General features: G+C 43.2%; 1 protein-coding gene across 4 annotated transcripts in view; it reads left to right on the top strand.

Moving 5' to 3' along the window:
* Nucleotides 1–22,945, top strand: part of ARPP21 (cAMP regulated phosphoprotein 21) — a 156,092-nt gene extending 133,147 nt beyond the window's left edge. For all 4 annotated transcript variants that reach the window (XM_056856987.1, XM_056856990.1, XM_056856989.1 and 1 more), the window contains 2 exons: nucleotides 14,627–14,778; nucleotides 22,323–22,945. In XM_056856987.1, coding sequence (XP_056712965.1) covers nucleotides 14,627–14,778; nucleotides 22,323–22,580 — 410 coding nt within the window. In that variant the 3' untranslated portion in view covers nucleotides 22,581–22,945. The remainder of the gene's footprint in view (nucleotides 1–14,626; nucleotides 14,779–22,322) is intronic.
* Nucleotides 22,946–24,757: the final 1,812 nt, after the last annotated feature.

The raw sequence follows: 24,757 nt of genomic DNA, 5'->3' as shown, positions 1-24,757 counted from the left end.
AAAATTCGGTTTCCAAGATATATCTGTGAGCAGAAGGATACAAAGATGTATGTTTAAGAAAATAATGAATAATTAATCATGGCTATGTGTTGTCCTGACCCCCTTTTATCAGCAGTAATAATGATGTGAGAGGTAATTCCAACTAGTTTATCATAAATCAGTTTATGTTTTCCTTTTTGGTGAACTGTAAACATCCCATCTAACACCCACCATGTGGCCTGTTCTCCCTCAAGGAAGACCCATGGTTGATAAGATGATAACCAAAATAGGACTTCATGCCCTTTGAAAGTGACTGAGATGGAGTGAGTTTGGTATGTTATTAAGGATTCCGGGTTTTACTAGAAAAGGTTTTTACTGTTCCTTCTGTGTAGGAGCCTGATTTTTCTTCCTGCCATGGTTAGTTTTGCCATTCTGTTTTTGACAAAAAACGGGGAGAGAGAGAGAGATGTCCATTAAAAGTAAAACAGATCAGAAGTTTTATTCTTGAAACAAGAAAAGATCAATGTCTGAAATGGTATTATACACATCCTTTGTCTTTGGCATAAGTAAATGAAATTCTGAATCCTTCCCACAAAGGTAATAAAGGCATTAATGTTATATATTCACCTGTAATAGAAAAAGAAAGGGAAAAAGTTCCTGTCCAAGCATATCCCAAATAGAGAATCTATCAGAGTCAGTTTCCAGTGTGGATATTGTAGTTCTGCTAATGATAATCTTCTGTCTAATTCTGATTTATTTCCCATCATGAAAGTAAAGAATTGTGGCTGGATGGATGCATGAACACTTGCCCAAGCTAGCCCCGGCTTTAAAATATAGAGATCTGGGGATGCTCCCCATTGAAAGCAAGCACCACATCTTCATATGCCTTCCAGTGTATCCACAGTTTTGAAAACAAGGATATCCAAGATGCTGCAGAAAACTCTAAATAAATAGAATGAGAGATTTGACAAATCCTTAGCCTTTTAGTATGAATTATGTTGGCAGTTTAAACACAAATTGGGCACTAGTGCTCATGAAATTGGCTGGTCATGTTGAAAGACCTAGTTAGCTGAAAGGATGTTCTACTTCTTCAAAATCCCATCCCCACCCTGCAACTAACGAAATTCAAAGGATAACTCTGTCCTTCCTTCAATTCCTTTTCCAAACCGCTTTTGATTCTGTTTACCAGATTAAGAATGCATTTCTGAGTGGGGGGGCCCTGCGAAGCTCCTTAGGAGCCGGCATGACGCTACGCCGGCATAAGTACCCATTTAACCCGGGATAGCGGGCACTTACGCCATCCTGGATGGCACACACGCCAGCACCTGGGCACCAGGACCTAAATCCTGCACCAGCATCGGAGGGGGTTGGAGCTGACGTTAGTCAGCCACCTAATCCCTTTCGCCCTGGCAATGCCCCCTTGAGCTGTGGCGGGGCTGCGCCACCTTTTTCGGTGGTGCAGCCTTACTGTTTGCTATGCGGCATTTTCCCCTTTTTCATTTTTTGTTTTTCTAAAAAAGCTTCTTTTTTTCTTTTTTTTACTCTGCTGCAGCCAGAAATCCTCTGAGAAGGCAGCATGGCTGCACTGCTCCCGGCCACTATGGATCTACCCTCCCCAAGGAATGGGCTGCCCATCAGAACATGACATACAGGGAGGCCATTTTAGCTAGACGGCAAGCCAATACCCCCCCTACTATGACAGGCATTCATAGTCTACAGAACAGTTTTCATCTTGGGAAGGTCATCTTTCGAATCTGTCTGGCAAAGTTGTTTGCCAACCAGTATACATCTTCTTATCATGTTCCTAATCGGCGGCAATTCCTGCAATATCACTGGGAAAAAGTACTCTGCCGTTATGTACAATTTGCATGAAGTCCTGTGCTAAATGCAGGGGAGTGTTAGAGGCATGGCTCCAAGATGACTGCAGGACTTCCATTAGTGCCGTTTCAGGGATGTAGGAGGGAGAGATTTCGGTAGGAAATGAGTCAAAGCCTGTTCCTAGAGAAGTTTATGATTACACAGTTTATTATAAATGCAGTGTGTTTTAAGACCATTTGGCTGCTTTTTATATCTCCTAATAAGCCGAAATATAGGTGCTCCTGAAAAATAGTAAGCCGTCACTTGACAGGAGGGGCAGTCTGCCCTCTGCCCACCATCCATCACCACATTGCCCCAGCAGCTTGTGGCTTCAGGCAGAACCATAATCCAAAACTCGCAATTGTTTCTTTCCTCCCCTCCCTCCCAAAGCCTGATAAAAAGGGCTACTTGAATAGAACTCAGAATTGCAATCATTATTCAAATTAGATTTCACTTAAGGCTGCTAGAATTAGAATAACAGTGTATTATGTTGATTGTTGTTGTTAAATGGTAGCTCATTCAGCTAGAGGCAAAACGGTGTTAAAGAACCATGCCCTTCTTAAGCCCCTGTATTCATTACACTGCGACATTACACACTTTAGCTTATGTTCCCCGAGATACCGACACATGTTTGGCTCAGTAAATGCAGATGAATGCAGCCTTTTTAGTTACAGCCTGTTAATACAAATATGCTGCTGCTTAGATAAAAACAGGTCTGGGGAATTTAAAGATGAATGTCAGAATTAAAGTGTGTTTTAAAATTAAAGTTCTGGGTATATGACACGCTGACGATTCCCTACAGAGGATTCTAGTTCAAAGCTCTGCTGCGGTGTAGCTGTAACTAAACGGGAAGATGGTTAACATTGCTGGTGCTGTTATGTTCAGTCTACAAGATCGTTTGGCACAGTTGGGATTTTCAGTGAAAAAAGCAAGAGTGCCACCAGCTGCAAACGGTTTTGATCTGGCACAATTTGAGATAGCATCAATACCAAAGAAAATGAGCAAAATCCCCACATGAACTGCAAAGAGCAGTGCAAGGTGTGGTATCTTTTTAAGGCAAAAGAGAATGTTATCATTCAAATAAACATTTTGATAGGGATACTTGAGGTTTGCACGGGTTGTTTCCATCACATTCACCCCCCAACTACTTTGGGGCTTCATTTTCACTATGCACCTTTTCTCCGATTTTCAGAAATCACTTCGCTCTCTCCCCACCTTTCCCTCGCATTTTCTGGACGCTGTTTTATCACTAGGTTAAACTGCATCGAGCCCAATTCGCTTGCTATTCCAGTACTAGTTCTAGTTCAGGGTTGCCTCCCTGTACCCACATTCTTGCGTCTCCCTCCCACTTGCCTTTCTCCTCCCTCCAACCCCTCCCCTCAAAGCCGTTTCTTTGACTGAGCCTGCTTCAGAAAGGACTTGCTCCTGTCGGTTTCAGAACGAAGGCCTGCCCAGCCGGACATGCTGAGCCTTGGCTGGCCTTGAGCTTCTCAGCCCCACCGCTGCTGCAGTGCCATCATACAGTGGTGGCAGAAAGTCTCCCAGCAGCAGTGAGTGGGGAGAGAGGCCAAGCCAAGTGCCTTGACTTCACGACTCTGGTCTCCTCCTTGCTCGCCATTGTCTGTCCTCCACACCATACCACCACAGTTCTTGTAAAATCTCGAGATTGCCTTTGAGTTATAGGGAACTTTCTTTATCCTTTACAACAGGGGTGGGGAACGTCAGGCCCGGGGGCCGTTTAAGGCCCACGAACTCATTTGGTCTGGCCCTTTGTGGGTCCTGGTAGATCTCTAATTCAGAAGGATCTAAGACTGGTGATTCGCCCCCTCCTGCGGACAGGAATAGCCTCTATTCAAGGCAGATGTGAGTTTGTTTTGTGAGAAAGGGAACCTTCCCCCCCCTTGCAGAAGAGCCATTAGCTATGAAGCTGCTAGGACCGCCCAAGAAACTGTGTTAACCCTTTCCCACCCGGGCCATGGAGAAACGTATTCCCTCTGTACTACAAGAGGGCTGGGGGCAGAAGTGGTGACAATGGAGGGGTTAAAGGAGGCAGGCCCAGAATGGGTGTGGGGGGGGAGTTCTTAGCCAGTGTGTCCTCATTTCATCCCTGCAGGCGGAGGTAGCAGGAGCCGGCTGTAAAATCCGGCCCCGACCATGCGAAGCAGGAGCAACTCCGGCGTGCAGCTGGACAGCTATGCCCCTGTGGTGCAATAGGCCATCCTGTGTCACCAGGTGGGCGAGTTCACCACCAGTTGGATGCGTACCTGCTTGCCCACACGGGGGGGGTGTCATCTGGGGCAGCTGCCTGCTTGGGGCTTGGTCAGCTAATTTTTAAGTTGATAATTTTGTATGGCCCACGAATGATGTTATAAATATCCAAATGGCCCTTGGCGGAAAAAAGGTTCCCCACCCCTGCTTTACAACCTCAAATCGTCTTGCAAAAAGGCATTTTGCCTGGGGAATTTACCACCATTTCTTCCATGCAAGCCCTACTACACTTCCCAGTAAACATGCATTGTCCCAGGCTGAAAGGAAAAAGTGTCTGTAGGGCGACTGGTGTGTGTGTGGGGGGGAGCAAGGTGTATCTGTTCTTTCCTCAGCCAATAAAGGGGGGAAGGCATCTAAAAGCTCTTGGTGGCCCAATCTTTATGCACATTTACTCAAAAGTAAGCCAGTAAGCTTTGCTCCCTTGTAAAATTACAGATGTTTGCAGTCAATTTTTGTATGGGTCACTTTGTGCAGTTGTGTGTCTGTGTGTGTGAGAGAAAGAGAGAGTGGCCGCTAGGATGCTGGCATCTCACATATGCATATGCTTTTTCCTGACTTGAACTTGCAGGCTTGTAAATTTTCACCCTGGGAAATTAGCGACAAAGTCCCAATCTGTCTCCCAGCAGCTTTGTACGTTCCTGAGCCAGGCGGTGAAGGAAGGGGGAACAGCAGAGGAGGAGGGAAAGGGGGCAGTGGGGTGAGAAAGCCAGGAGGGGGAGAAAGAGTGAGTAGCGGTAAGTAGCCTAAAAAGAGCCACGAGTTTCAGCTTTTATCTCTGCGTTTGGAAGCCAGCCAATCACAAAGCAGCATTTGCGGGGGGGGGAATAATGTATATGTGGGTTTTTTTTTTGTTTTTTTTTTTTTTTACTGGCAATCTATCGCTAGAATGCAAGTGTGAACCAAAACAAAAAACAAAAAAGAGGGGTTGGCAAACCACATAACAACAACAATATCAGTGACCACTCCCCCATTAATTCTGAAGCTCCGCATTTTCCCTGATGATGTATAAAGTACTCGGGGAATTTCTTTGGGGGCGGGGAAGCCCCTGTGCATAGTGATTTGCGAATTCGAGTTAAAATACTGTGCATCTAGAGAGCATCGTATCCAGCGAAAACTACCTGTGCATAAAAAGCCAATAACTAAGGGAAGTACATATTATGCAAGTAATGTAATGGATTCCCAACATCAAGTGGTGTGGGGTTGTGCGTGTTTAAGAAAAACAGGTTGGAAGGGAGATTTTGAGCAGAAACTGGATGGTAAACCCTTTCCCTGCTGGCAGCTTTTCTCCAATAAATCCCAAACCACCACCAATTGCTTTCCCATACTAGATTCAAAACATGCCCTCCTAAATATACAAGGCAGATGTCTCGGGATTTGAAGCAGTAAAATGGTCATTACATACCCTACACGCACATTCTGCTCCTCCATTAAAAACAGCATGCCACTTTTCAATCAAAACAACACATCCTTGTATGTGTCATGACTTGTTATTCTTTGATTAGCTAATGAACATCTCCTTGTTGCAGGTAAACCAAGCCTCTTCCAGATCACTTGATTTGTGTGACAGTTAATGGTCCACCTTGTATCCTAGGCCCAGTGGGTAATATATAGCCATATAGCAGTGTAACTTTGAAGGTATCCAAGAATTACTCTTCAGCCCTGCCCTATAATGTAATGCAAGCTCACCTGAAACCATTTAAGCTTACCTGGCCTCTCCCCCGCCCCATAGCCTTTCAGTAGCCTCTATAAAAGGAAGCAGGAAAAGGAAGCTAGCCAGCTTTAAATAGTTTCTTGTCGCTTTCCAAACATAGACCTGTTTAATTTCTTTGCTTTTCTTAGCCTTGTGTGTCCTTTCAGCTAGCTCCTCTCCCAAGCTTCTTATTTATCCAGAACGCTGTCTGCCTTTTCCTTGTCTGGGGGTATCTATTTTTCAGTCCTTATTTGCCCATATTCTGGCTTGCCTCACAGAGGGGGCAGTAGATGCTCCTAATGCATCAACACTGGTCATATATGCTAGAATCATTACAATACGTGAGCTGTGACTCACGAAAGCTCACACTTTGCCAGAAATCTTGTTAGTCTTTAAAGTGCTACTGGACTCTTTCTCTTTTCTAGAATCATTACAATAATTGATAATCTTTGTATGAAAGGTTTGCAAACATTGTAGTTAGTATAAAATCGAAATGGGGTTTCTCTTACAGTATTTTTTTATTGCAAGGTACTGTGTTGGGTAAAACTGGCCAGTTAGGGACACCATCTAGGATGAAACAGTAGTGCTCCAGGGACACTTTTAGCAACTGTCAGTAATTTAATGTGAGATTTCATAATTGTCAGGTTGCAAGAATGATAGCTAATGTGAGCAATAGTAAACAACATAATAAGTGGAATGATCCCTTCCTTGTAACATCAAGCAATAGGAATTGCTGTTTACTTTCTTTAAAATTGTGTTTGACTGTTGGGACACAGCTTTTTGCACTGGGTCTCGAAACTAGAGGAAGCAGGAGGAGGCTTAGCTCATGTTTCTTCGTTTTCCACTTTCATGAGAGGAGAAGAGCGATTGCATGCATTAGTAGTAGTGGCTGGCAAAGAGGATCTGGGATATGCCCCTGCCAGCCCTAAATGGTTAGCCACACAGGTAATGGACTCTGCAAAAATCTCAAAGAAGTCTGGTTGCCTTATTAAATAGAAAAAGCTACACCAGAGCTGCAGTCACCAGGCGAGCTCTTTGGTCTTTCCTTCTTATTATGTATCAAAAACCAACACATTAACCAAAGGCAGGACTAACTTGTCTCTATATATAACATGTCCATGGCTCTCTTTTTTTTCCCCTTTAAAAAGTATTCTGGTCCTTGTCTGAGTTTTCCTAAGAAAGAGCAGGGCATTCATGAGTGCTGCAAAGTGCTAATGGAACCCAGAAGGTATGAGGGCTGTGAAAGTACAAGCAACTCTGAAGGAGTAGCTTTACTAAAATGGATCTTGAGCTGGGACTTGGGAAGAAGAAAAGGAAGCAGACAGAAAGAGCTGTTAGGGACTCAGGAACTTGTATATCAGATGGCACAGGGACAGAAGAAACCAATGAGACAAAGGAACTGATGAACAGATAATTTCACGAGGAGTAATCCCCCTACACATTCAAATCACTCCACAGTTGTGAATGAATCAAACGTGCAAACATAACTGGTCACATCAGCATCCCATTGTTGTGACAGAGGGAGCTTCAATCAGATTTTTGTTGTTGAACTAGGCTGTGAAAGGGACAGCACAGAGGAAAAGAAATGGATGATATCTCATTGTAGAAGAGAAAGCAGGAGGAAAGCTAAGTAGTGTTGTCTCCTAAAAGGATACTGTACCAGATCATGATCCGGTGAGCTACTATAGGTGTGTCCAAACTATCCAGAAGGGTTCTTCATAGAATCATAGAGTTGGAAGGGACCACCAGGGTCATCTAGTCCAACCCCGTGCATAATGCAGGAAATTCACAAATACCCCCCACACCCCCAGTGACCCCCTACTCCACGCCCAGAATATGGCAAAAAAAAAAAAAAACCCTTCCTGGCCTGGAGAAAATTTGCTTCCTGACTTAAAGTGGCGATTGTCACTACCCTGGGCATGCAAGAAAGGGCCACGAGAACCAAACACTGATGCAAACCTTCCTACCCTCCCTCTCATGATTTGCCAAAGGTCATAGAATCAGCACTGCTGACAGATGGTCATCTAGCCTCTGCTTAAAAACCTCCAGGGAAGGAGAGCTCACCACCTCCTGAGGAAGCCTGTTCCACTGAGGAACTGCTCTAACTGTTATAAAGTTCTTTTCCTTGAAACAGAACCTCTTTGTGCCATATCACAGACTGCTTTTGAAAAACTCTTCCATTTCATCGGTGGTTTGCTACACAGAACGTGTGCATGGGTGTGGCGTATTAGAAACCCAAGCCAAAAGTTCCTTGGATGGGCATGACAACATGCAGTTCTTTGGATACCAATCATGGACCATTATTATTTAAAGAAGGGTTTGGAACATAAACTCAGGATCATAATGAGATGAGATGCAGGTACAACCACTGGAGTTTCCACTTGTTTGCCACTCTGGCAATATTGTGACATGACATATTGTACCCACTTTATAGCTTAACTTTCTGGAGGGCAATCATGTGAAGGTTCACGTTCTTGGGCTGGCTCAATCACCTATTAGGCACATCTCTATTTGCGGGGTTCCTCTTTGCTTTGCAATACAAAACTAACCCTTTGAATGATGAATGTGTAGCTTGAGTGTGCTGCACATCTCACATCTTCCCCCCCTTGAAACATTCAGTCACCTATTAAAAAGGCAACCGCTCATTTTACTGATGAAGAGCTTATACCTAAGAGCAGTGACTTACTCAAAGCCCAAGATGTCAGAACTCTAGATTTCTTAGGCCTGAAACTAACACAGCATCCACTGCCCTGAATTGGGTCTCATAAATATGTTTGCTTGGATTAACTGCTTTAATGTATTGATCTGCACTTTCATTTATAGGCTATATGAGGCCTGAAAGAGTCCCAGTTGACAACAGCTGCTTGATAACTGGCAAGAGTTCACACATAATAGGTCTGACTGTATGCATTTTAACTCCTTATAACAGTCATTTTTAGTATGATTTTGTCTCCCTTGTCCTGAAACCCTGGCCCCTATTCATAATTAATATTGAGATGTACTTCAAGTTGATGTCTCTCTCTCAAGCCTGCACAGTTGGCATTTATCAGGCCACACTGCTGAGATCAGGAACAGCTGTTAGTTTTTACTTGATTATTTTAATCCCATACTTGGTCTTGATGAGAAAGTAGCAGTCCTTCCCCTCCTTGGTCACTTAAATTGACTTGAGGGTGTGTTGTTTTTTCCCCTTTTTAAATGGCACAGCAATTTGCAGAAAAATGTCTTGGCTCCATCTGCAGTCCAACAATCCATCATCATCAGGGAACACGGAAAGTCATGTACACCCGAAGGGCAGGGCATGCATCATGTAAATGTGATCTTTAGAAAAGCAAATGTATCGGGACTGAAGGGAGAAAAGACTTTTTGTGTGGCCATTTGAGGTGTGTGTGTGAGGGGGATGACCCTCCTGAACTAGCCAATCAAGGGCCAGGGTATTATAACAAATGACATACTTGAAAGGAGTGTGTTGTGCAGGCAACACCTTGCTGTCTGCATGGAACCTCCGTGCAGTTCCCAACCAGCTTTTACAAGAATGTTCATATGCTAAATATTATGAGCCAGTTGTTGTTTTTTCCTTATTCATGATGGAGGCTCAAAATTAGCATCCCAAATGCAAGTGTGTGTGTGTGGGGGGGGGGGTTTGCTTCTCACTGGTCATGCCTATTCCAAGGAAGAAGTCAGGAACATGTTTGGAGTGTTTGGTGAGGTTGGTCATTTATGCATGGGAGTTTTACCTGAGGTTCGTTGCTGGCTGGACCCACACTTTCCAGTTGGGAATCTCTGCTCCAAGCTCAAATCAAGACCTGCCCCTTTAAATGCTGCTTTGTAATTGGCTTACTTTGCAGTGCTCACTGTGAGAGACGATTCCCCACTCCAAAACGCAATCGCCGCATAAAAAAGCATTTTAAGAACAAAAAACAAAGCAGTCTGAAAGAAAGGGTGGGGAGAAATCCAAGCCTTGGTTTTAAAAAGCCTTTCTAATGCTCAGAAAGAGCCCCAAGGAAGCAGGAAACATTTGAATCCCCGCCTCTTTAAACACAGCTTTGTGATTGGCTGTGAAAGACACCAATCTTCCTGTGGCCAAACCTTTGCCTTCTGCATGGAGTTTTGAGCCGGGCTGAGCTCAGGGGAGAGGGAAGAGTCAGGTTAACAGAGGAATGGCAAGACCCGGACATTGTGAGGGCTGGCAGCGAGGTCATTTCTAATAGACGGAAAAAACATGCAGGAACAACCGAGTCAGATGGGGTGAACATGAGTTCAGGTACCCATGCATAAATGACCGTTATCTCCAGCTGCCATAAACAGCACTGGTAGCCATTGATTATGTTGCAAACGTAGCTCATTTGTTTAAATTGTCTTAAAATGCCGATGACACAAGCCTCATGAGAATGAAAGAATTCTGATCCACTGTTGTGTGATGTTGCCTGAACAGTTTCCAAAAGACACAGTGATGTGAGATTCTAAAATGTGTAAAGCCTCTCTTAGCAAAGGGATTACTTTACCTTAGCCACTTTGGTTTTGGGGAAACTCTTCCTCTTTTGTGGTTTGTACATTTATATATCAGTTGATTAAAGAGACTTAAAATATGCTAAAGGCAGAGCTGGGTCTGCTATTAAATGATTTGGCTACAAAAATCCTATCTGTTTATTTAGGATTTTTCTATGCTGCCTCTTCAGAGGCGGCTTACAATTAAAATGTCACAACATTAAAAACAAGTGGTGCAGAAAGCAGGCCTCAGGGTTGAGGCTCCTGTATGGGGAGGGGCTGTGGCTCAGTGTTAGAGCATCTGCTTGGCATGCAGAAAGTCCCAGGTTCAATACCCTGCATCCCCAGTTAAAGGAACCAGGCAAGTAGGTGATGTGAAAGACCTCTACCTGAGACCTTGGAGAGCTGCTGCTGGTCTGAGTAGACAATATTGACTTTGATGGACCAGAAAGAGAGCCGAGTGAGGCAAGATGGCAGACGGACTAGCAACATCGTTCTGAGGCTCTCCCACAACTTTGCTTTTAATTCTTGCTAACTCCTTTCGTAAAGCTGTCTGAGTAACTCCCGGCTGTTTAAGAATTCTAAGAACATTCATGTTCATTGTTTTGGATTCTTCCTTAACAGTATTTACAGTAAGACTCTATCCTTATCGGCCTAGTTGCTGAGTAATGCTGGCTCGGAGACACCTCATTATAGCCTGGTTATATCACGGAGCCAAATTTGTTAGCCTAAAAGATATCTTGCACTTAGACTTTGATGGACCAAGGATCTGATTCAGTATAAGGCAGCTTCATGTGTATTCCTCCTGTCTCACTCTAAGAGAGGAGGAGACCTGGTCCTTCAAAATCAAGACCTCCTATTTGCAAAAGAAACTGGACTCAAGATCATTAGAGCACCAAGCCCGCCTGAATCACACTGCTGGGTTAGATTGCTGGCATGCAGTTCCTCTGCTCTCTTTTAACCACCATAGTCTCATTAAGGAATTAAAACAGTGGCGGGCCTTTCATACCGTGACTCCCCCTCGGGGAACAGTTTAAGTTGTCTGGATTGTCTGCCCGGTGATACGGATCAGGAAAGTTCAAAGTATTAACTCAATAAGATGACAGCCTCTTCTGTTTACGGGGGAAATCTGAGGCTTCCTTTTCCTCAGAGGGACTCATTGAAAATCCATGCACGGCTCTGGCCGAGGAACACTGTGTCTCATGTGTGCCCTAGCAAAGCCCTCTGTCTTCTCAGTAGAGATAACGTGGAATGGGATGATATAATTGCAGTAAAGAGGCCCCAGAGCTAGCAGTAATAGGATGGTTCATCTGATATGTGCTACTATTGGAGGGGGGAAGCCATGTATGTATGTTCTCTGGGGATAGTAAAGAGGCATGCAAGGATTACACTTTATGTAGTATGAAAGCTAATGTTCTGGAGAGCAAGTATGAAGGAGAACTAGTACATTGTTCCCCTTCTTCCCCTTTGCTAGTTTTTTTCTGAATGATTAATAGGTTTCATTCTGCTTTCCAATGTAGCATTCAGTTCCAATACAGTAGATTAATCCTCATCCTTTTCTTACCACAATAGGCTGGTTTCCAAGGTTCTTAAAAATAGTACCCGCTAGGAAGCAATAGGAATGGTTCAGTGCTGAAGCTTCGGAACAAAATCTGGGAAGAAACAGTGTCATTCAACAGCAGTCTCAAATAGCCTTACAAAAAAATGCAGCAGCAAGAAAAGATAATATTTCACATCGAGCAAAGGACTTTGACAAGTCTCTAGTTTCATCTTTATCTTTCTTCTACATGTATGAAATACTTGGCCCACTGTGCAAATAAGACATTGGTACAGTGCAGCAATCAGAGGAATCAATTGTATGTAATATGCAAAGATCCAGTGTCCACTGTCCACAGCTATTGGACCTCCAAAGTTACAGAAAAAATAATGTGGCGGTCAAATAGGAGACAGGGACAGCCAGCAGGAGGAGGAGGCTGGAGGCAGAGCTAAAAAAGGAGGGCAAGCAAGATGGGGACAGCAAGCCAAAGCCTGAAGTGGGCAGGGGACAAGCCATGCTGAAGACAGGGGAAGAGGAGCATGGCAGTTTTGGCAGGAGAAGCCATCTGGGCAAGAATGAGATTTCCCCTTCCCCTTTTGTAATCTTCTAACTGGAAAATTTGCCCTGACCTGGATGGCCCCAGGCTAGCCTGATCTCATCAGATCTCAGAAGCTAAGCAGGGTCGGCCCTTGTTAATATTTGGATAGGAGACCACCAAGGAATACCAGGATCATGACACGGAGGCAGGCAATGACAAACCACCTCCTTGTCTTGAAAACCCTACAGGGTTGCCATAAGTCAGCTATGACTTGATGGCACACACACAAAAAGGAAAGTTAACCATAAAGTGAAGGGAAATTGTATGTTTGCTATATACGTAGGCATGGCATAGACTGAAAGGTGAGGTGCTGGTGGAAGAACATAGCATTCTGACACTCTAATGGAGGAACCCTGGATTTTCCATGATAGCACTTAGTATCATAAGGGGCAAACAATATCATGTCATTAGAGTGGTTTTGCAAAGAAATTACAATATCACTGGAGATAGTGCAGGCGCAGATGTTTAGGTTGGTTTATCAGGCTTGTGAAGATCATCTAGTCCAGCCCCTGCCCTAAATCAGGATCCTCCATGCAGCATCCCATTTCCATCCATTACCCTTGTAATTCCATATTACTCCTCCTGCACAGAAATTATGTTAGTGTATCACAAGCAAAAAATCATTAATGATCAAAGGGTGGGTGTGTGGGTATGAAATGCCATCAAGTCTCTAACAACTTATGACGACCATATAAATTAATAACCTCCAAAATGCAGTATTGTTATCAGCCTTGCTTAGGTCTTCCAAACTGATGGCCATAGCTTCCTATATTGAATTCATCTCATGTTGGGTCTTCCTCTTCTCCTGCTGCCCGATTCACATGAAACATATATATTTAATGTCAGATGGGTAGCCATATCATTCTGGAGTAGTAGAACAAATTTCAAGTCCAATAACACCTTCAACACCAACAAAATTTTCCAGTATGTAAGTTTCCATGAAAACTTACTTCATCAGGAACTGACAACGTGAGTGTTGGCTTTCAAAAGTTTATATCCTGGAAAATGTTGTTGGTCTTAAGGAACTACTGGACTCAAATCTTGTTCTCTATATATTTAATGTTATTACCATTATAATACAGGAGGTCAGAGTAAAATGCACAGCAACTGGGGAATACAAAACAGTCTAAAATATGCATGAGCCACAGAGCCAAGGACAGCATAAAATTGGAATCTATTTTCACATAAATACCATTTATCCTTTAGTATCTGTTAGGGTCTTCCTTTTAATTCAATTACGCATAGTACCGTGCTATCAGCTTTTCAGGTGACTTTGAGACCATAAACATACTTCAGGCAAATAAGTGTTCCTCCCGCAAGCAAATACTGTGTTATTTTCATGCAAAAATATATGAGTGCCAGGGAGCCTCAATTTGTATTCATGAATAGTTTGTTGTTCAATATACCTCACAACTCTAAGATCATCAGCTAGGTACCTCTCAATTGTGCAAGGAAATAGAAAGCAAACAACATCGCTGCAAATGTCAATCCACCAAGAACTAATAACTTTCTTCTGAAGCCTTGTGCATGGGGAGAAATGTACAGCCCATCTGGACAGGAACACTGGGTCGTTTCATATTAAAAACGTCTTTCTGATTGATATTGTAAGATTGATTTCCCCCCCCTAAATAACCTATCTTGATTGACAGCTTCCATTGAAAGGTCCACAGAGGTAGCATTGTACCTGTTTGAGTGGTGTTGTGCCTAACCATTTTCTTTCCTTTTTCACTCATTCCCCTCCGTGTATTTATTTATTTATTTAAAATATTTATACCCCCACCTTATCTCCACAAGCTCAAGGCGGCTAATAGAATGGCAAAACCTGCAAGGACGCAAACATCGTAAGCAACAAAATTAGAACCAGTATACAGTTAAAACACACAGTGACAGCCCAAACCAGGTTAGCCTCCACCAAATCTCTGGAACGGAACAGTCTTACAGGCCTTCCTGAATATAAAGGCATTCACCACTCCCACCCTGTTTGTTCTCACTCTCTGCATAAGAGGTCCAAACAGAAAAAAGGGTATTAAAAAGGATACTTGTTTCTGACCTACCTTCAGCTAACGATATTTCCCCCCATTAATAGTTTTCACTTGATTAACCCAGCAACTGCAGAACCTCTGAAGGGGCATGCATGTGAATGTTTTTGCCAAGGCTTGGTCTTTCCCCTGAGCACTGAGTGTCTGAAATAGCCACCTGTTGTTTCTTCCAGGTTACCAGTCTGTCTTGTCCAATCAACAACAAGGGTTCCAAGGACTCCTCGGAATGCAACAGCCTCCCCAAAGTCAGAACCTGATGAATAATCAACAGGGAAATCAGGTGCAAGGCATGATGGTCCAGTATCCAGCCATGTCTTCTTATCAGGTACCAGGCAACTATTTGGACATCTGCATGTTCAAAAAAGGGAAAGCCACTAACATGATTATAGATGTGCGATCACTAACAACCTGGCCTGAGCTGAAATGCGCCGCTCCCCCAATTCTCCAATTTTGTTCATAGTATGCAATGTCACATGAGGTCACATACCCCCCTGTGACTTTATTTGAGGGGGGGAGACAAAGTGTTTGCCCCAAACAATGGTAGAAGTGATCACCTCTCCACTGCTTCCAAGTGCTGTTTTTCCCCTCTACTTTATACTTATATACTATATTATTTGATCAATTCTAAACGTTTATAAGCCCATCTTTGTATCAAATCAGAAAAGCAAACATTTCACTTATTTGATTAGTATATTTGCCTATGGAGTATAACTTTGAACAGTGCATTTTGGAGTATTCTAGAGCAAGATTCGAGTCCAGTAGAGCCTTAGAGACCAACAAGATTTTCGGGGTAGATTTCAAGAGTTAAAGCTCCCTTTGTCAAATACAGAGCTTTGATGCTCGAAAGCTCATCCCCCAAAAAACCTTTTGGCCTCTTAAGGTGCCTCTGGACTCGAATCTAGCTCTTCTACTTCAGACCAGCACGGCTACCTTATGAGACTGTCTGCTGTAGTTATCAATTATTCAATGGTAGAGTCTTAAGAGATGTGGAATTTCACACCCAAGTAACTGTTTCTATTAAATATTGAAAAAAGAAAGCTAGCCGAGTGGGGTTGGGTATATTGTCAGCAGGAAAGATGGTAACTTGATTTACTTCCTAACTTCATATCTGAATTGAAAGCTTGTAAAGTTTGATGAGTCAGGCTAGTGCTTCCATTCTCTGCTCGTTCCTTTATAAAAATAGATAATAAACCAAATCAAGCTCAGTTTGTGTTTTAAAGCATTCCATTTGTCCAACACATATTCCACTGCCTGTTGCATTTCCCTCCCCCCACCCCCCCAAAAAAAGAAAGAATTGTAGGGCTAACCTAAGCAAAAAAATTCAGTATTCCTTTATCACACACACAAAAATTCAGTTCTATCTGGTCCAAAGGAATGGGGTAGATTTAACACACAAACATCCTGGTACCTTATGCCAACATTGCCCTGACCAGGATGGCCCAGGCTAGCTTGATTTCATCAGATCTCAGAAGCTAAGCATGGTCAGCTCTGGTTAGTACTGGGAGTTAGACCATCAAGGAGTCCAGAGTCACTACGCAGAGGCAGGCAATAGAAAACCATTTCTGTTCATCTCTTGCCTTGAAAACCGGATGCAGTTCGGCTGCAACTTGATGGCACTTTACACACACGTTGCCCACATTCGATCTCCTTGGGCCAGTCACAGTTCCCTCAGTACTTTCTCAGCCCACACAGAGGCAGGCAATGGCAAACCACCTCTGAATGTCTCTTGCCTTGGAAACCCTACAGGGTTGCCGTAAGTCAGCTGTGACTTGACGGCAAAATTGCACACACACTTAACATTTTAGGTGGTAAAGCAGCCACACATAGCTGCTTGAGGATCATTATCTTTAATTGTGTCTTCAGCAAGCCACACAATTTGGAGTCGTGAAATGTATGACAGTTTGCTCATCCATAGCTCCCATCGTAGTTTTGGAAAGCTGAGGTCCAAGCTACACGTTACAGAGAGAGACATGGGTTTTGCCAGTTCACCTCCTCCAGACTGCATTGTTGGGGGGAAAGTGTGGTTTTCATCGTGTTAGCATTTCCACCACCATCCCACAAAATAACAGCCAGAGAGGGGTATCACCAACAGTGAAATCACATCCTGCATTTCCCCCCAATTACATCTTACTTTAAATACTCCTCCATGAGGGCTGGATGTGGGTGTTGTTTGCCAGAGGTAGACTACTTTCCTCTGGTAAAAACGGTGTGTTCTTTTGAAAAGCACGCATGTGGGGGCAGTTATAATCCTTTGAGTTTACCTACAATGTATAATCTTTTCCTACAGGGAAAAGGGGGTATGGGGTCATTCTACAATACATCTTGCAATATCCCTCATTTCCTTCTTTGCCAGCTGTTTGCAAGGGAGGCTCTCTGCTACATGCAGTCACATGTCACTCTCTCCACATCTCTCTGAAGATGAATTAAGGAGTCGAGATGAATTAGGGATTTGGTGGTGAGCTAGAAATATAGCATGCAAAATAGTGCTTGATGCAATCAACTTTTCTGCCAGCCAAAAAGGACAGATGCATCCTATCCGTCAAGGCTGCCTCACCTTGTTCGGAGTGAATTGTTCCTTTCTCCAGCCTGAGACCCTGAAACAAGATGCTTCTTTGATAACGTAACTGGTCCTTGGGTTAAGACGAGTCAACTCACAGCAACAAAACACAATAAAGCTAAATAAGTGTTATAATAAAGGAAAGGGTCAATAACAATACAGGTCCAGTGAGAGTTCAAAGCACATAAAAACAACAAAGCTAATTTCCTAGATACACTTACTGAAGGTTTCTACAGCACAGATGTTCAGTTCTTGGAGCAGATGTTCAGTTCCAGAACAGATGCAATGGCGAGGTAACACAGCAGAGGCCCAAAAACCTAGGTGAGAAAGTAAGTAAGACATATGAAGATAGTCTACATTTTTGGAAAATTTAGGCCAGTGATCTATTGACCTCCTGCAACCAATCAAGACTCTGTCCTGAGAGAGCTTTCTGGAAGATGAGAAAACGTCCCGCTCCCAGCCCTTCCAGCTGTGAAGAATGAATTAATTAGCAGGGCTGTTGGATACCTGTGAAATAGCCTTAAGTTCCTAATGGTCAGTATGGTTAAGAGCAGTAAACTCTAATCTGGGAACTGGATTTGATTCCCCACTCCTCCACATGAGTGGCGTACTCTAATGTGGTGAACCAGGTTTGTTTCCCTGCTCCTCCACATGAAGCCTGCTGGGTGACCTTGGGCCAGTCACAGTTCTCTCCAAACTCAGCCCCACCTACCTCACAAGGGAAAGGCGATTGTAAGACGCTTTGAGACTCCTTAATGGTAGAGAAAAGTAGGACATAAAAACCAACTCTTCTTCAGTGCAAGCTGTCACCAGTTGCTGACACTTGGTATTCACTGAGCTGAGAGCAGAAGGGGGGGAAAGGCATGCAGATGGAATTTTGCATGAAGAAAGTTCATTCCCTTGACACCATCTGACTACCCAAAGAGGCTATATCGAGTCTTGGGACCTGTATGTACAACAGCCATGCAGGGTGGAAGCTGTACTATGGAAGGGATTTGGGAGAGACTGAGTGAAAAAGCTGGCTGGATCTAACCCCTAGTCTACAGTTTGTTCAGCCAGATCCCTAAATTGGTTATGTAAAGCTGGATATTTGGGGTCAAAGTTTATTATCACATTTTAATGCAGCTAAGTAACACATTAGCATTGAATCAGTTAGTATGTCCACCACCCACCACCCCCAGCATCACAAAAGATAACTTGAAACAGGCAACATTTTGCATGTCTATACAAAATGAATATAGAAATAAACTATTTGAAGGTTAGCCATAAAATACAATCATGACAGTAAATGCAGTAACATGAAACAGTATTTCTAAATAGCTTCACAAACAATTGCTTGTCAGGAAAAGCAGAAGCTGCCAATCAATTGTGAACTTTTTCACTGTCGATTTAACTTTTCTGAAATAAACCAAGAACTAAAATGTCATGTGAAAATTCAGATCCCCAAGCCCAATAAAACCAAGTGTTGTTTTGAAAACAACATGTCCAAAGAACTTATTATCTGGATAGCGGTTTGAATGCCAACATTTGAAGAACTCTTATTGGGATGACTTATCAGCTCCCTTTAGAAATGTCCCAGCAACAGCACCATTTCATTCAACATTTGCCTGGGAGCTACAAAAAGTGCTTCCTATCAGATAAAAAAAACCTTTACCCTTATGTTCTCTTGAGGGAGAGAATTTTCAGCCCCCCTTTTTCAATTTTCTATTGTATGTCAGAGGGAAAAAAAGACATAAGTGGATTTTCCCATAATGTCAGCCTACACATCTAATAGCATAGCAAAGTCACCACGCAAGGAAGAGACAGAGTCTCTCTTCATAGAAATTCTGCTATTATTTAGGATTTAAATGCTAGAAGTATCCCTGATTGACTTCTCTGGTTGCTGTGTGTTTCACGGGTCCCGCTTAAATGTGAAAGAACTGAGACTGGAGTATTACAAAGGAATTCTGATGATAAGGTTGAGAGCATCACTAAAGCACAGACACACTCTCCTCTCTGCCTTTATAGCTTCGCTTTCACGCTGCAGTGCCAGCACAATACTTCCCTGAACTCAAGCAACTTCTCCATTAAGTCATTCACAATAACATGATAAGCCAGAGAGGGAAAAGATCCAAGGCTGCTTCCACATTGTGAGGATTTCTGCACTTTGCCATGGATGCAAAGCCATGTGGTTTGTTGTTGGAGCTTCCACACGTGGGAGTTTTCTGTGGCTGAGCAGTGAATTTCCACCCCAGCCATCATGCAACTTCCCCTCTCATTCTTTTCCAGGCAATCTAGACAAAAACTACCTGCACCCTTTCCACCCTTTCCCCTTATATCTCTGCAACAAAAGGGCTGGAGACTTACTTGTTTTCTTTTTAAAAACGAAAACTGAGTAGTCTGAGGAAATAAAAATAGATAAGTGCCAATAGTTCATTATAACATTATTGTGCTATAATGCAGCCATGAATATCATTTGTCTAAACACACACACACAAACAGCCCATTCCTGAGCTGACTGCGTACGCAGACGGTGGGGAAGCCACGCCTCCTCATAAGCCATTTCGCGTATGCCGTTAAACCAAAAAAAGCTGTTTCGCGGCTTGCTTTTTTTTTTTGTTTGTTTAACCGGGGCCTTTCGCCCCATAGGGAACAACTAGGCTGCGCCTGCTAAAAAGCCCCATAGGGAACAACGAGGCTGCACCTGTTAAAAAGCAGGCGCAGCACCGCCATTCCCGGTGCCAGCGTACTGTGCAGAACCGTGATAGGACGCCGCCTAACCGGCAGCTCCTCCCCCCGCCCCCAGAATGCCCCCCTGCGCCGGCACAGCCACTCTACGCTGTGGCCTGTGCCACAGAGAGGCCGTGCTGGCAGAGGGGCGAGGCGCTGTCCCGCGGCACTTGGCTGCCGGTGGGACTGGCCTCGCCGCCAGCATAAGTGTGTGTAAATCCGTGATTACACACACTTACACTGGCAGCAGGGTCACGCCGCTTCCTAATGAGATTCGAGCCGAATCTCAGGAATGGGCTGAAAGCCCTGCAGTGGCAGCACGGGGGGGAAATGGGAAGATGTTGCCAACAAAGGGGGGGATGAGAAAATGCTGCTGTGTGGGTAGGACCTTTGCAGTGGTAGAAAAGATGGACCATTCCTTCCAGATGACCCAATCATATGCTTGGACAACGTTCTTTACTAAAAGATGGGAGTACAATAAGTTTGGGAAAGACCATACTGAGGATGGGGAAGACATGGAAAGAGGATGATTACAGCATGACATGTGGAAGCTTTAAAACAAGTGGTCCAATTTGGAAGCCAAGCTGGAGAAAAGCTTCCATGTGGAAGCAGCAACATGACACGTTGCAACACAACACATGCAGAGGACTTATCAGTTTCACTGTTAACAGGTGGCTGTGGTTTTGGATTCCTGACTCCTTGAAACAATAAAAAATCCAAGACAAGTTATTGAAACCAGACTTTGCCTATATGACTTTTGCTCACCCATCTAATTCAGGGACATTGTAGCACTTCAACTTAGAACATGCTGAAGTCCACCTGTATTGCTGTCCCCCCAAAACCTGTGCCAATCCAATATTCTGATTTGGAAATTTTTCCACATTAAATCCCTTTCTCCATATTCATATGCATTTGGAAGATAAGAGTTACTCATCCAGGAGTAATTGGTTCAAGAAAGAACATTTGTGCAAACCGATGTGAATTATTACATCAATAATGTTGAACTAATAATCATACTTTGATTTGTCTTGCATTTTCCATGTTCCAGTTGCTTCATATGCACTATCTCGTATTCCAAACTCAGACATCGTATGCATACACCTACAGATGGACACATAACCAGTTTCTCTTTTCTTTCAGTCCTTAAATATGGTGGGCTTGTCTTTTTAAAATAAGTGTAACTTACTGTTTAATTCTGCAGTTGTCACCACCTGTTGCTGTCAACACCTAGCAAGCCCTCTGGCCTACAAATGGCAGGGAAAGAAAAGGAAGATAGAAGGCAAGATCATACCCCACGCTTCTCATTAAATCTGCAGGCCATTATCAAATGAAAAGTTGATTTTATTTATATCACTCTTCTATCCCGCCCTCCCCGCAAAGCTGGGCTCAGAGTGGCTCACAACATAGTCACATCATAAATACAATAAAAGATACAAAAACTGACACTAAAATAGTTCCAATCAGATAAAAACTGGCCGCACAAAACAATCATAATAGACATAAATCAGATGCCGCCTATTGCAGAATATGTGCTGCAGCAGGGCCTGCGAGCAGCCAGGACCCCCCGTACCATTGATAGTAATCATAAAACAGATTGAAAGTGTGGGGGGAGGCCAGCGTTGATGGTAAACCGTAGCTGCCCCCAACCATAGGCCTGGTGGAACAGCTCCATCTTGCAGGCCCTGTGGAATTCCTTAAGGTCCCGCAGGGCCCTGGTCTCATTAGGGAGACTATTCCACCAGACAGGGGTCAGGGCAGAGAAAGCCCTGGCTCTGTTCAAGGTCAGCTGGACACTCTTTGAGCCAGGGACCACCAGCAGATTGTTATTTGAAGAACGTAATGTTCTCAATAAGTTATTTGTAGGATGCAATAAGCTGAAGAACAACAGTGGTTGATAACATGTAGTGTCCAACAACAGTAGCAAACTCAGAATGTAGGAGAGCTTTCACCTTAATGCGATACAGCGTTCTCCCGTCGGCTGTGATATAAAAAGGTGCCCTTTCAGGAATATATGTCCGTCTGCCAAGATGGTAGTGAGGAGACAAAAGAACATGTGATATTTGATTGCAGGATTTACAATCAAATTCAACAAGAATTGGTACTACCCATTTTGAAGAGCCTTCCAAGTAGACAAAGATCCATCCAACTAATGAAAATACTTTCAGATAGGAATAATGAGATAACTTAGAAAGTCGCCAAATATACGAGGCTATGTGGTAAGCGTAGAAGTACTTGGTCTAATTCTGATAAGGGAAATGGAATATATCGCTGGATGGGTTATAATAAGCAAATATTAATTTTATTGTAAACCTTTTTTCTAATTTGTGTTTTATGGAAAGATATGCTGCATTTTTTTATCTTTTTAATCGATGTTAATCCTTTTGTATATCTGCGTTGCTGGTCAATGACCATAATGAATTGAATTGAGGAAAGAAAGAAAGAAAGAAAGAAAGAAAGAAAGAAAGAAAGAAAGAAAGAAAGAAAGAAAGAAAGAAAGAAAGAAAGAAAGAAAGAAAGAAAGAAAGAAAGAAAATTCAACACAAGGTGAGGCCTTCGCACTTTACTTGGTTTTTTTAACTGTGTTCTTGTGTGCTCTCCTCCAGGTGCCAATGACCCAGGGTTCTCAAGGACTGCCACAACAGTCATATCAACAGCCAATCATGCTACCTAATCAATCAGGTCAAGGAACACTTACAGCCACCGGAATGCCCGTTTACTGTAATGTCATACCTCCTTCCCCGCAGAACAATCTCCGTTTGATTGCGCCACACTGTCCCTCGAATAACGTTCCAGTCATCTCTGCCAACTGCAGGACAAACTGTGCGAATATGAACAATAGCGGATGGCAGGTCAAGTACTGAAACTGTGAATTTGTAGTACAGATACCTAAAGATAGCTGTGCATTTTTTTTTAATGGCAACTATCTCATGGCCTTCAACTGAAAACAGGAACACAACATGAGTAATCGGTTAAGGGGCATAAAAGGAGACCTCGCTGCTGGAAATGTGTAAAAAACAACAACAAGACATAATAAGTTGTTTGCTGGTTAATGGTGCATATTTTTTGTCATGTCCGCTAGGTATGCCTTTATAGCTTAGCTAGTGACATGAAATCATTGAGGTAAGATTTTTTCCTACCACTAAACACCACTGTGTAGATTATACTATCCCTGATTCAGATTAGTTTTGTACTTTGTGTTGAGTTTGTGAAGCTAAAGGTATTTAAAGATATAATAAAACCACATTGTACCAAAGTTGTAATGGACATTTTAAAAACCTGATGAATGGAACGAATAATTTATATACACTATAGAGGTTTTTTTATGGATATCTACTGTATTGTAGTGTTAAATCACAATAAAGTTATTTGACCTCATGAGGAAAGGTCAGCTTTCTAGTATCTGCTTGGTCTCTTCTTTCAGGTCTCTTTTCATTTGGAGAGGAGCTGCTCTTCAGTAGTAGGGTACATACTTAGCACCCAGGGGGTGCAAGATTCAGTCCCAGGCATCTCCAGTTAATTGATCTCAGGTAATAAGAATGGGCCTTTCACTTCTAGGGTTGTACATAAAGAATTCCGATTTGTTTTTTGTCAATGTAAGGAATTTGAATATTAGATTTAAAGCCAAAGTTAATCCAATAGCTGCATTTTAGAAGCAACTAAAATTCTCCTTTGCAGTTCATGCACAGGGAAGCATGAACATTGGTGTGTGAATGATTTAGAATGAATGAAAACAATTGTCTCTTTCTTTGCAATGACTGGCAGGAAGTAGAAAAACAGTACACAGAAATTAGTACTGGGATGAAAGCACTGACAGAATATGCAAGGCTGTCATATTAGCTTTGACATAGCAGGTGTTAGATTTAGGGGATCTAACTGTCATCCTGGAATGATGCAATAGCATGGAAAACCCCTAGGAGGCCTGGTTACACTGGCAGAACCAGTTGAGGCCAGAGGCTGAGGTGAATGTTTGCACCTGGAGGGTGACTCAGCCTGACTCACTAATTAAGCCTAGTGGTGGCATTGTGTATAAATATCCTAGACTCCATGAGTCTGTGTCGGGAGATTATGGCGGATAGAGTGTATGTATTGAGCACTGTAAATAAACAACTGCATTTTTGTTAGCTCTGATGGTTACTGGTGGTCATTCCTGGACGTTGGCATAATCCGCCAGCTCCCACGACAGGGTTATGGGCCCAGACCGCTACGCCTCACGGGTCTAGTGAGAGTAGCACAGCAGCATCCAGGAGAACAGCTCCTGTGGGAGGTTGCTCGAAAGCACACACAACAGAAGCAACTCATTGTGATCAGGAATGCTGCAAATTTCACCATGAACAATTTTGACATTTGAACTTTATATATTCAAAAGTGTTGGGCAGACATGAGCCAATCGCAGAATCACAAGAGTTGGAAGGGGCTATACAGACCATCTAGTCCAACCGCCTGCTCAATGCAGGATCAGCCTAGAGCATCCCTGACAAGTGTTCATCCAACCACTGCTTGAAGAAGCGGAGCTCACCACCTCTGCAGACAACTGATTCCACTGCTGAACTACTCTTACTGTAAAAGATTTTTCCTAATAACCAGCCAGTACCTTTCTGCTTGCAATTTAAACCCATTATGGGGGGTCTTATCTTCTGCTGCCAACAGAAGCAGCTCCCTGCCCTCCTCTAAGTGACAGCCTTTCAAATACTTAAAGAGAGCAACCATGTCCCCCCTCAACATCCTCTCTTCCAGACTAAACATTCCCAAGTCCCTCAGACTTTCCTCGTAGGGCTTGGTCTCCAGGCCCCTGATCATCCTCATCAGTCGGATTTTATATGCCAACTTTCTCTACCACTTAAGGAAGAATCAAACTGCCCTCCATTGAGTCCTATATTACATGTTTCTTTTACTATCGGCTGTGGGTTTCATCATCCCCAATATAGTGTTCTAGAAAAACCAAAGGTTTATTGGAAGACCAACGGACTTCCTCAATGAGAAGATTAGCAATAGGGGACCACTCATGGGCATACGCCAGGGGTCCCCAACGTGGTACCCA

The sequence above is a fragment of the Euleptes europaea genome, chromosome 11 (assembly GCF_029931775.1).
Source record: "Euleptes europaea isolate rEulEur1 chromosome 11, rEulEur1.hap1, whole genome shotgun sequence".
NCBI classification, from domain to species: domain Eukaryota; kingdom Metazoa; phylum Chordata; class Lepidosauria; order Squamata; family Sphaerodactylidae; genus Euleptes; species Euleptes europaea.
Note: the sequence above shows the minus strand (reverse complement) of the source record. Positions and strands in the feature narration are given on the sequence as shown.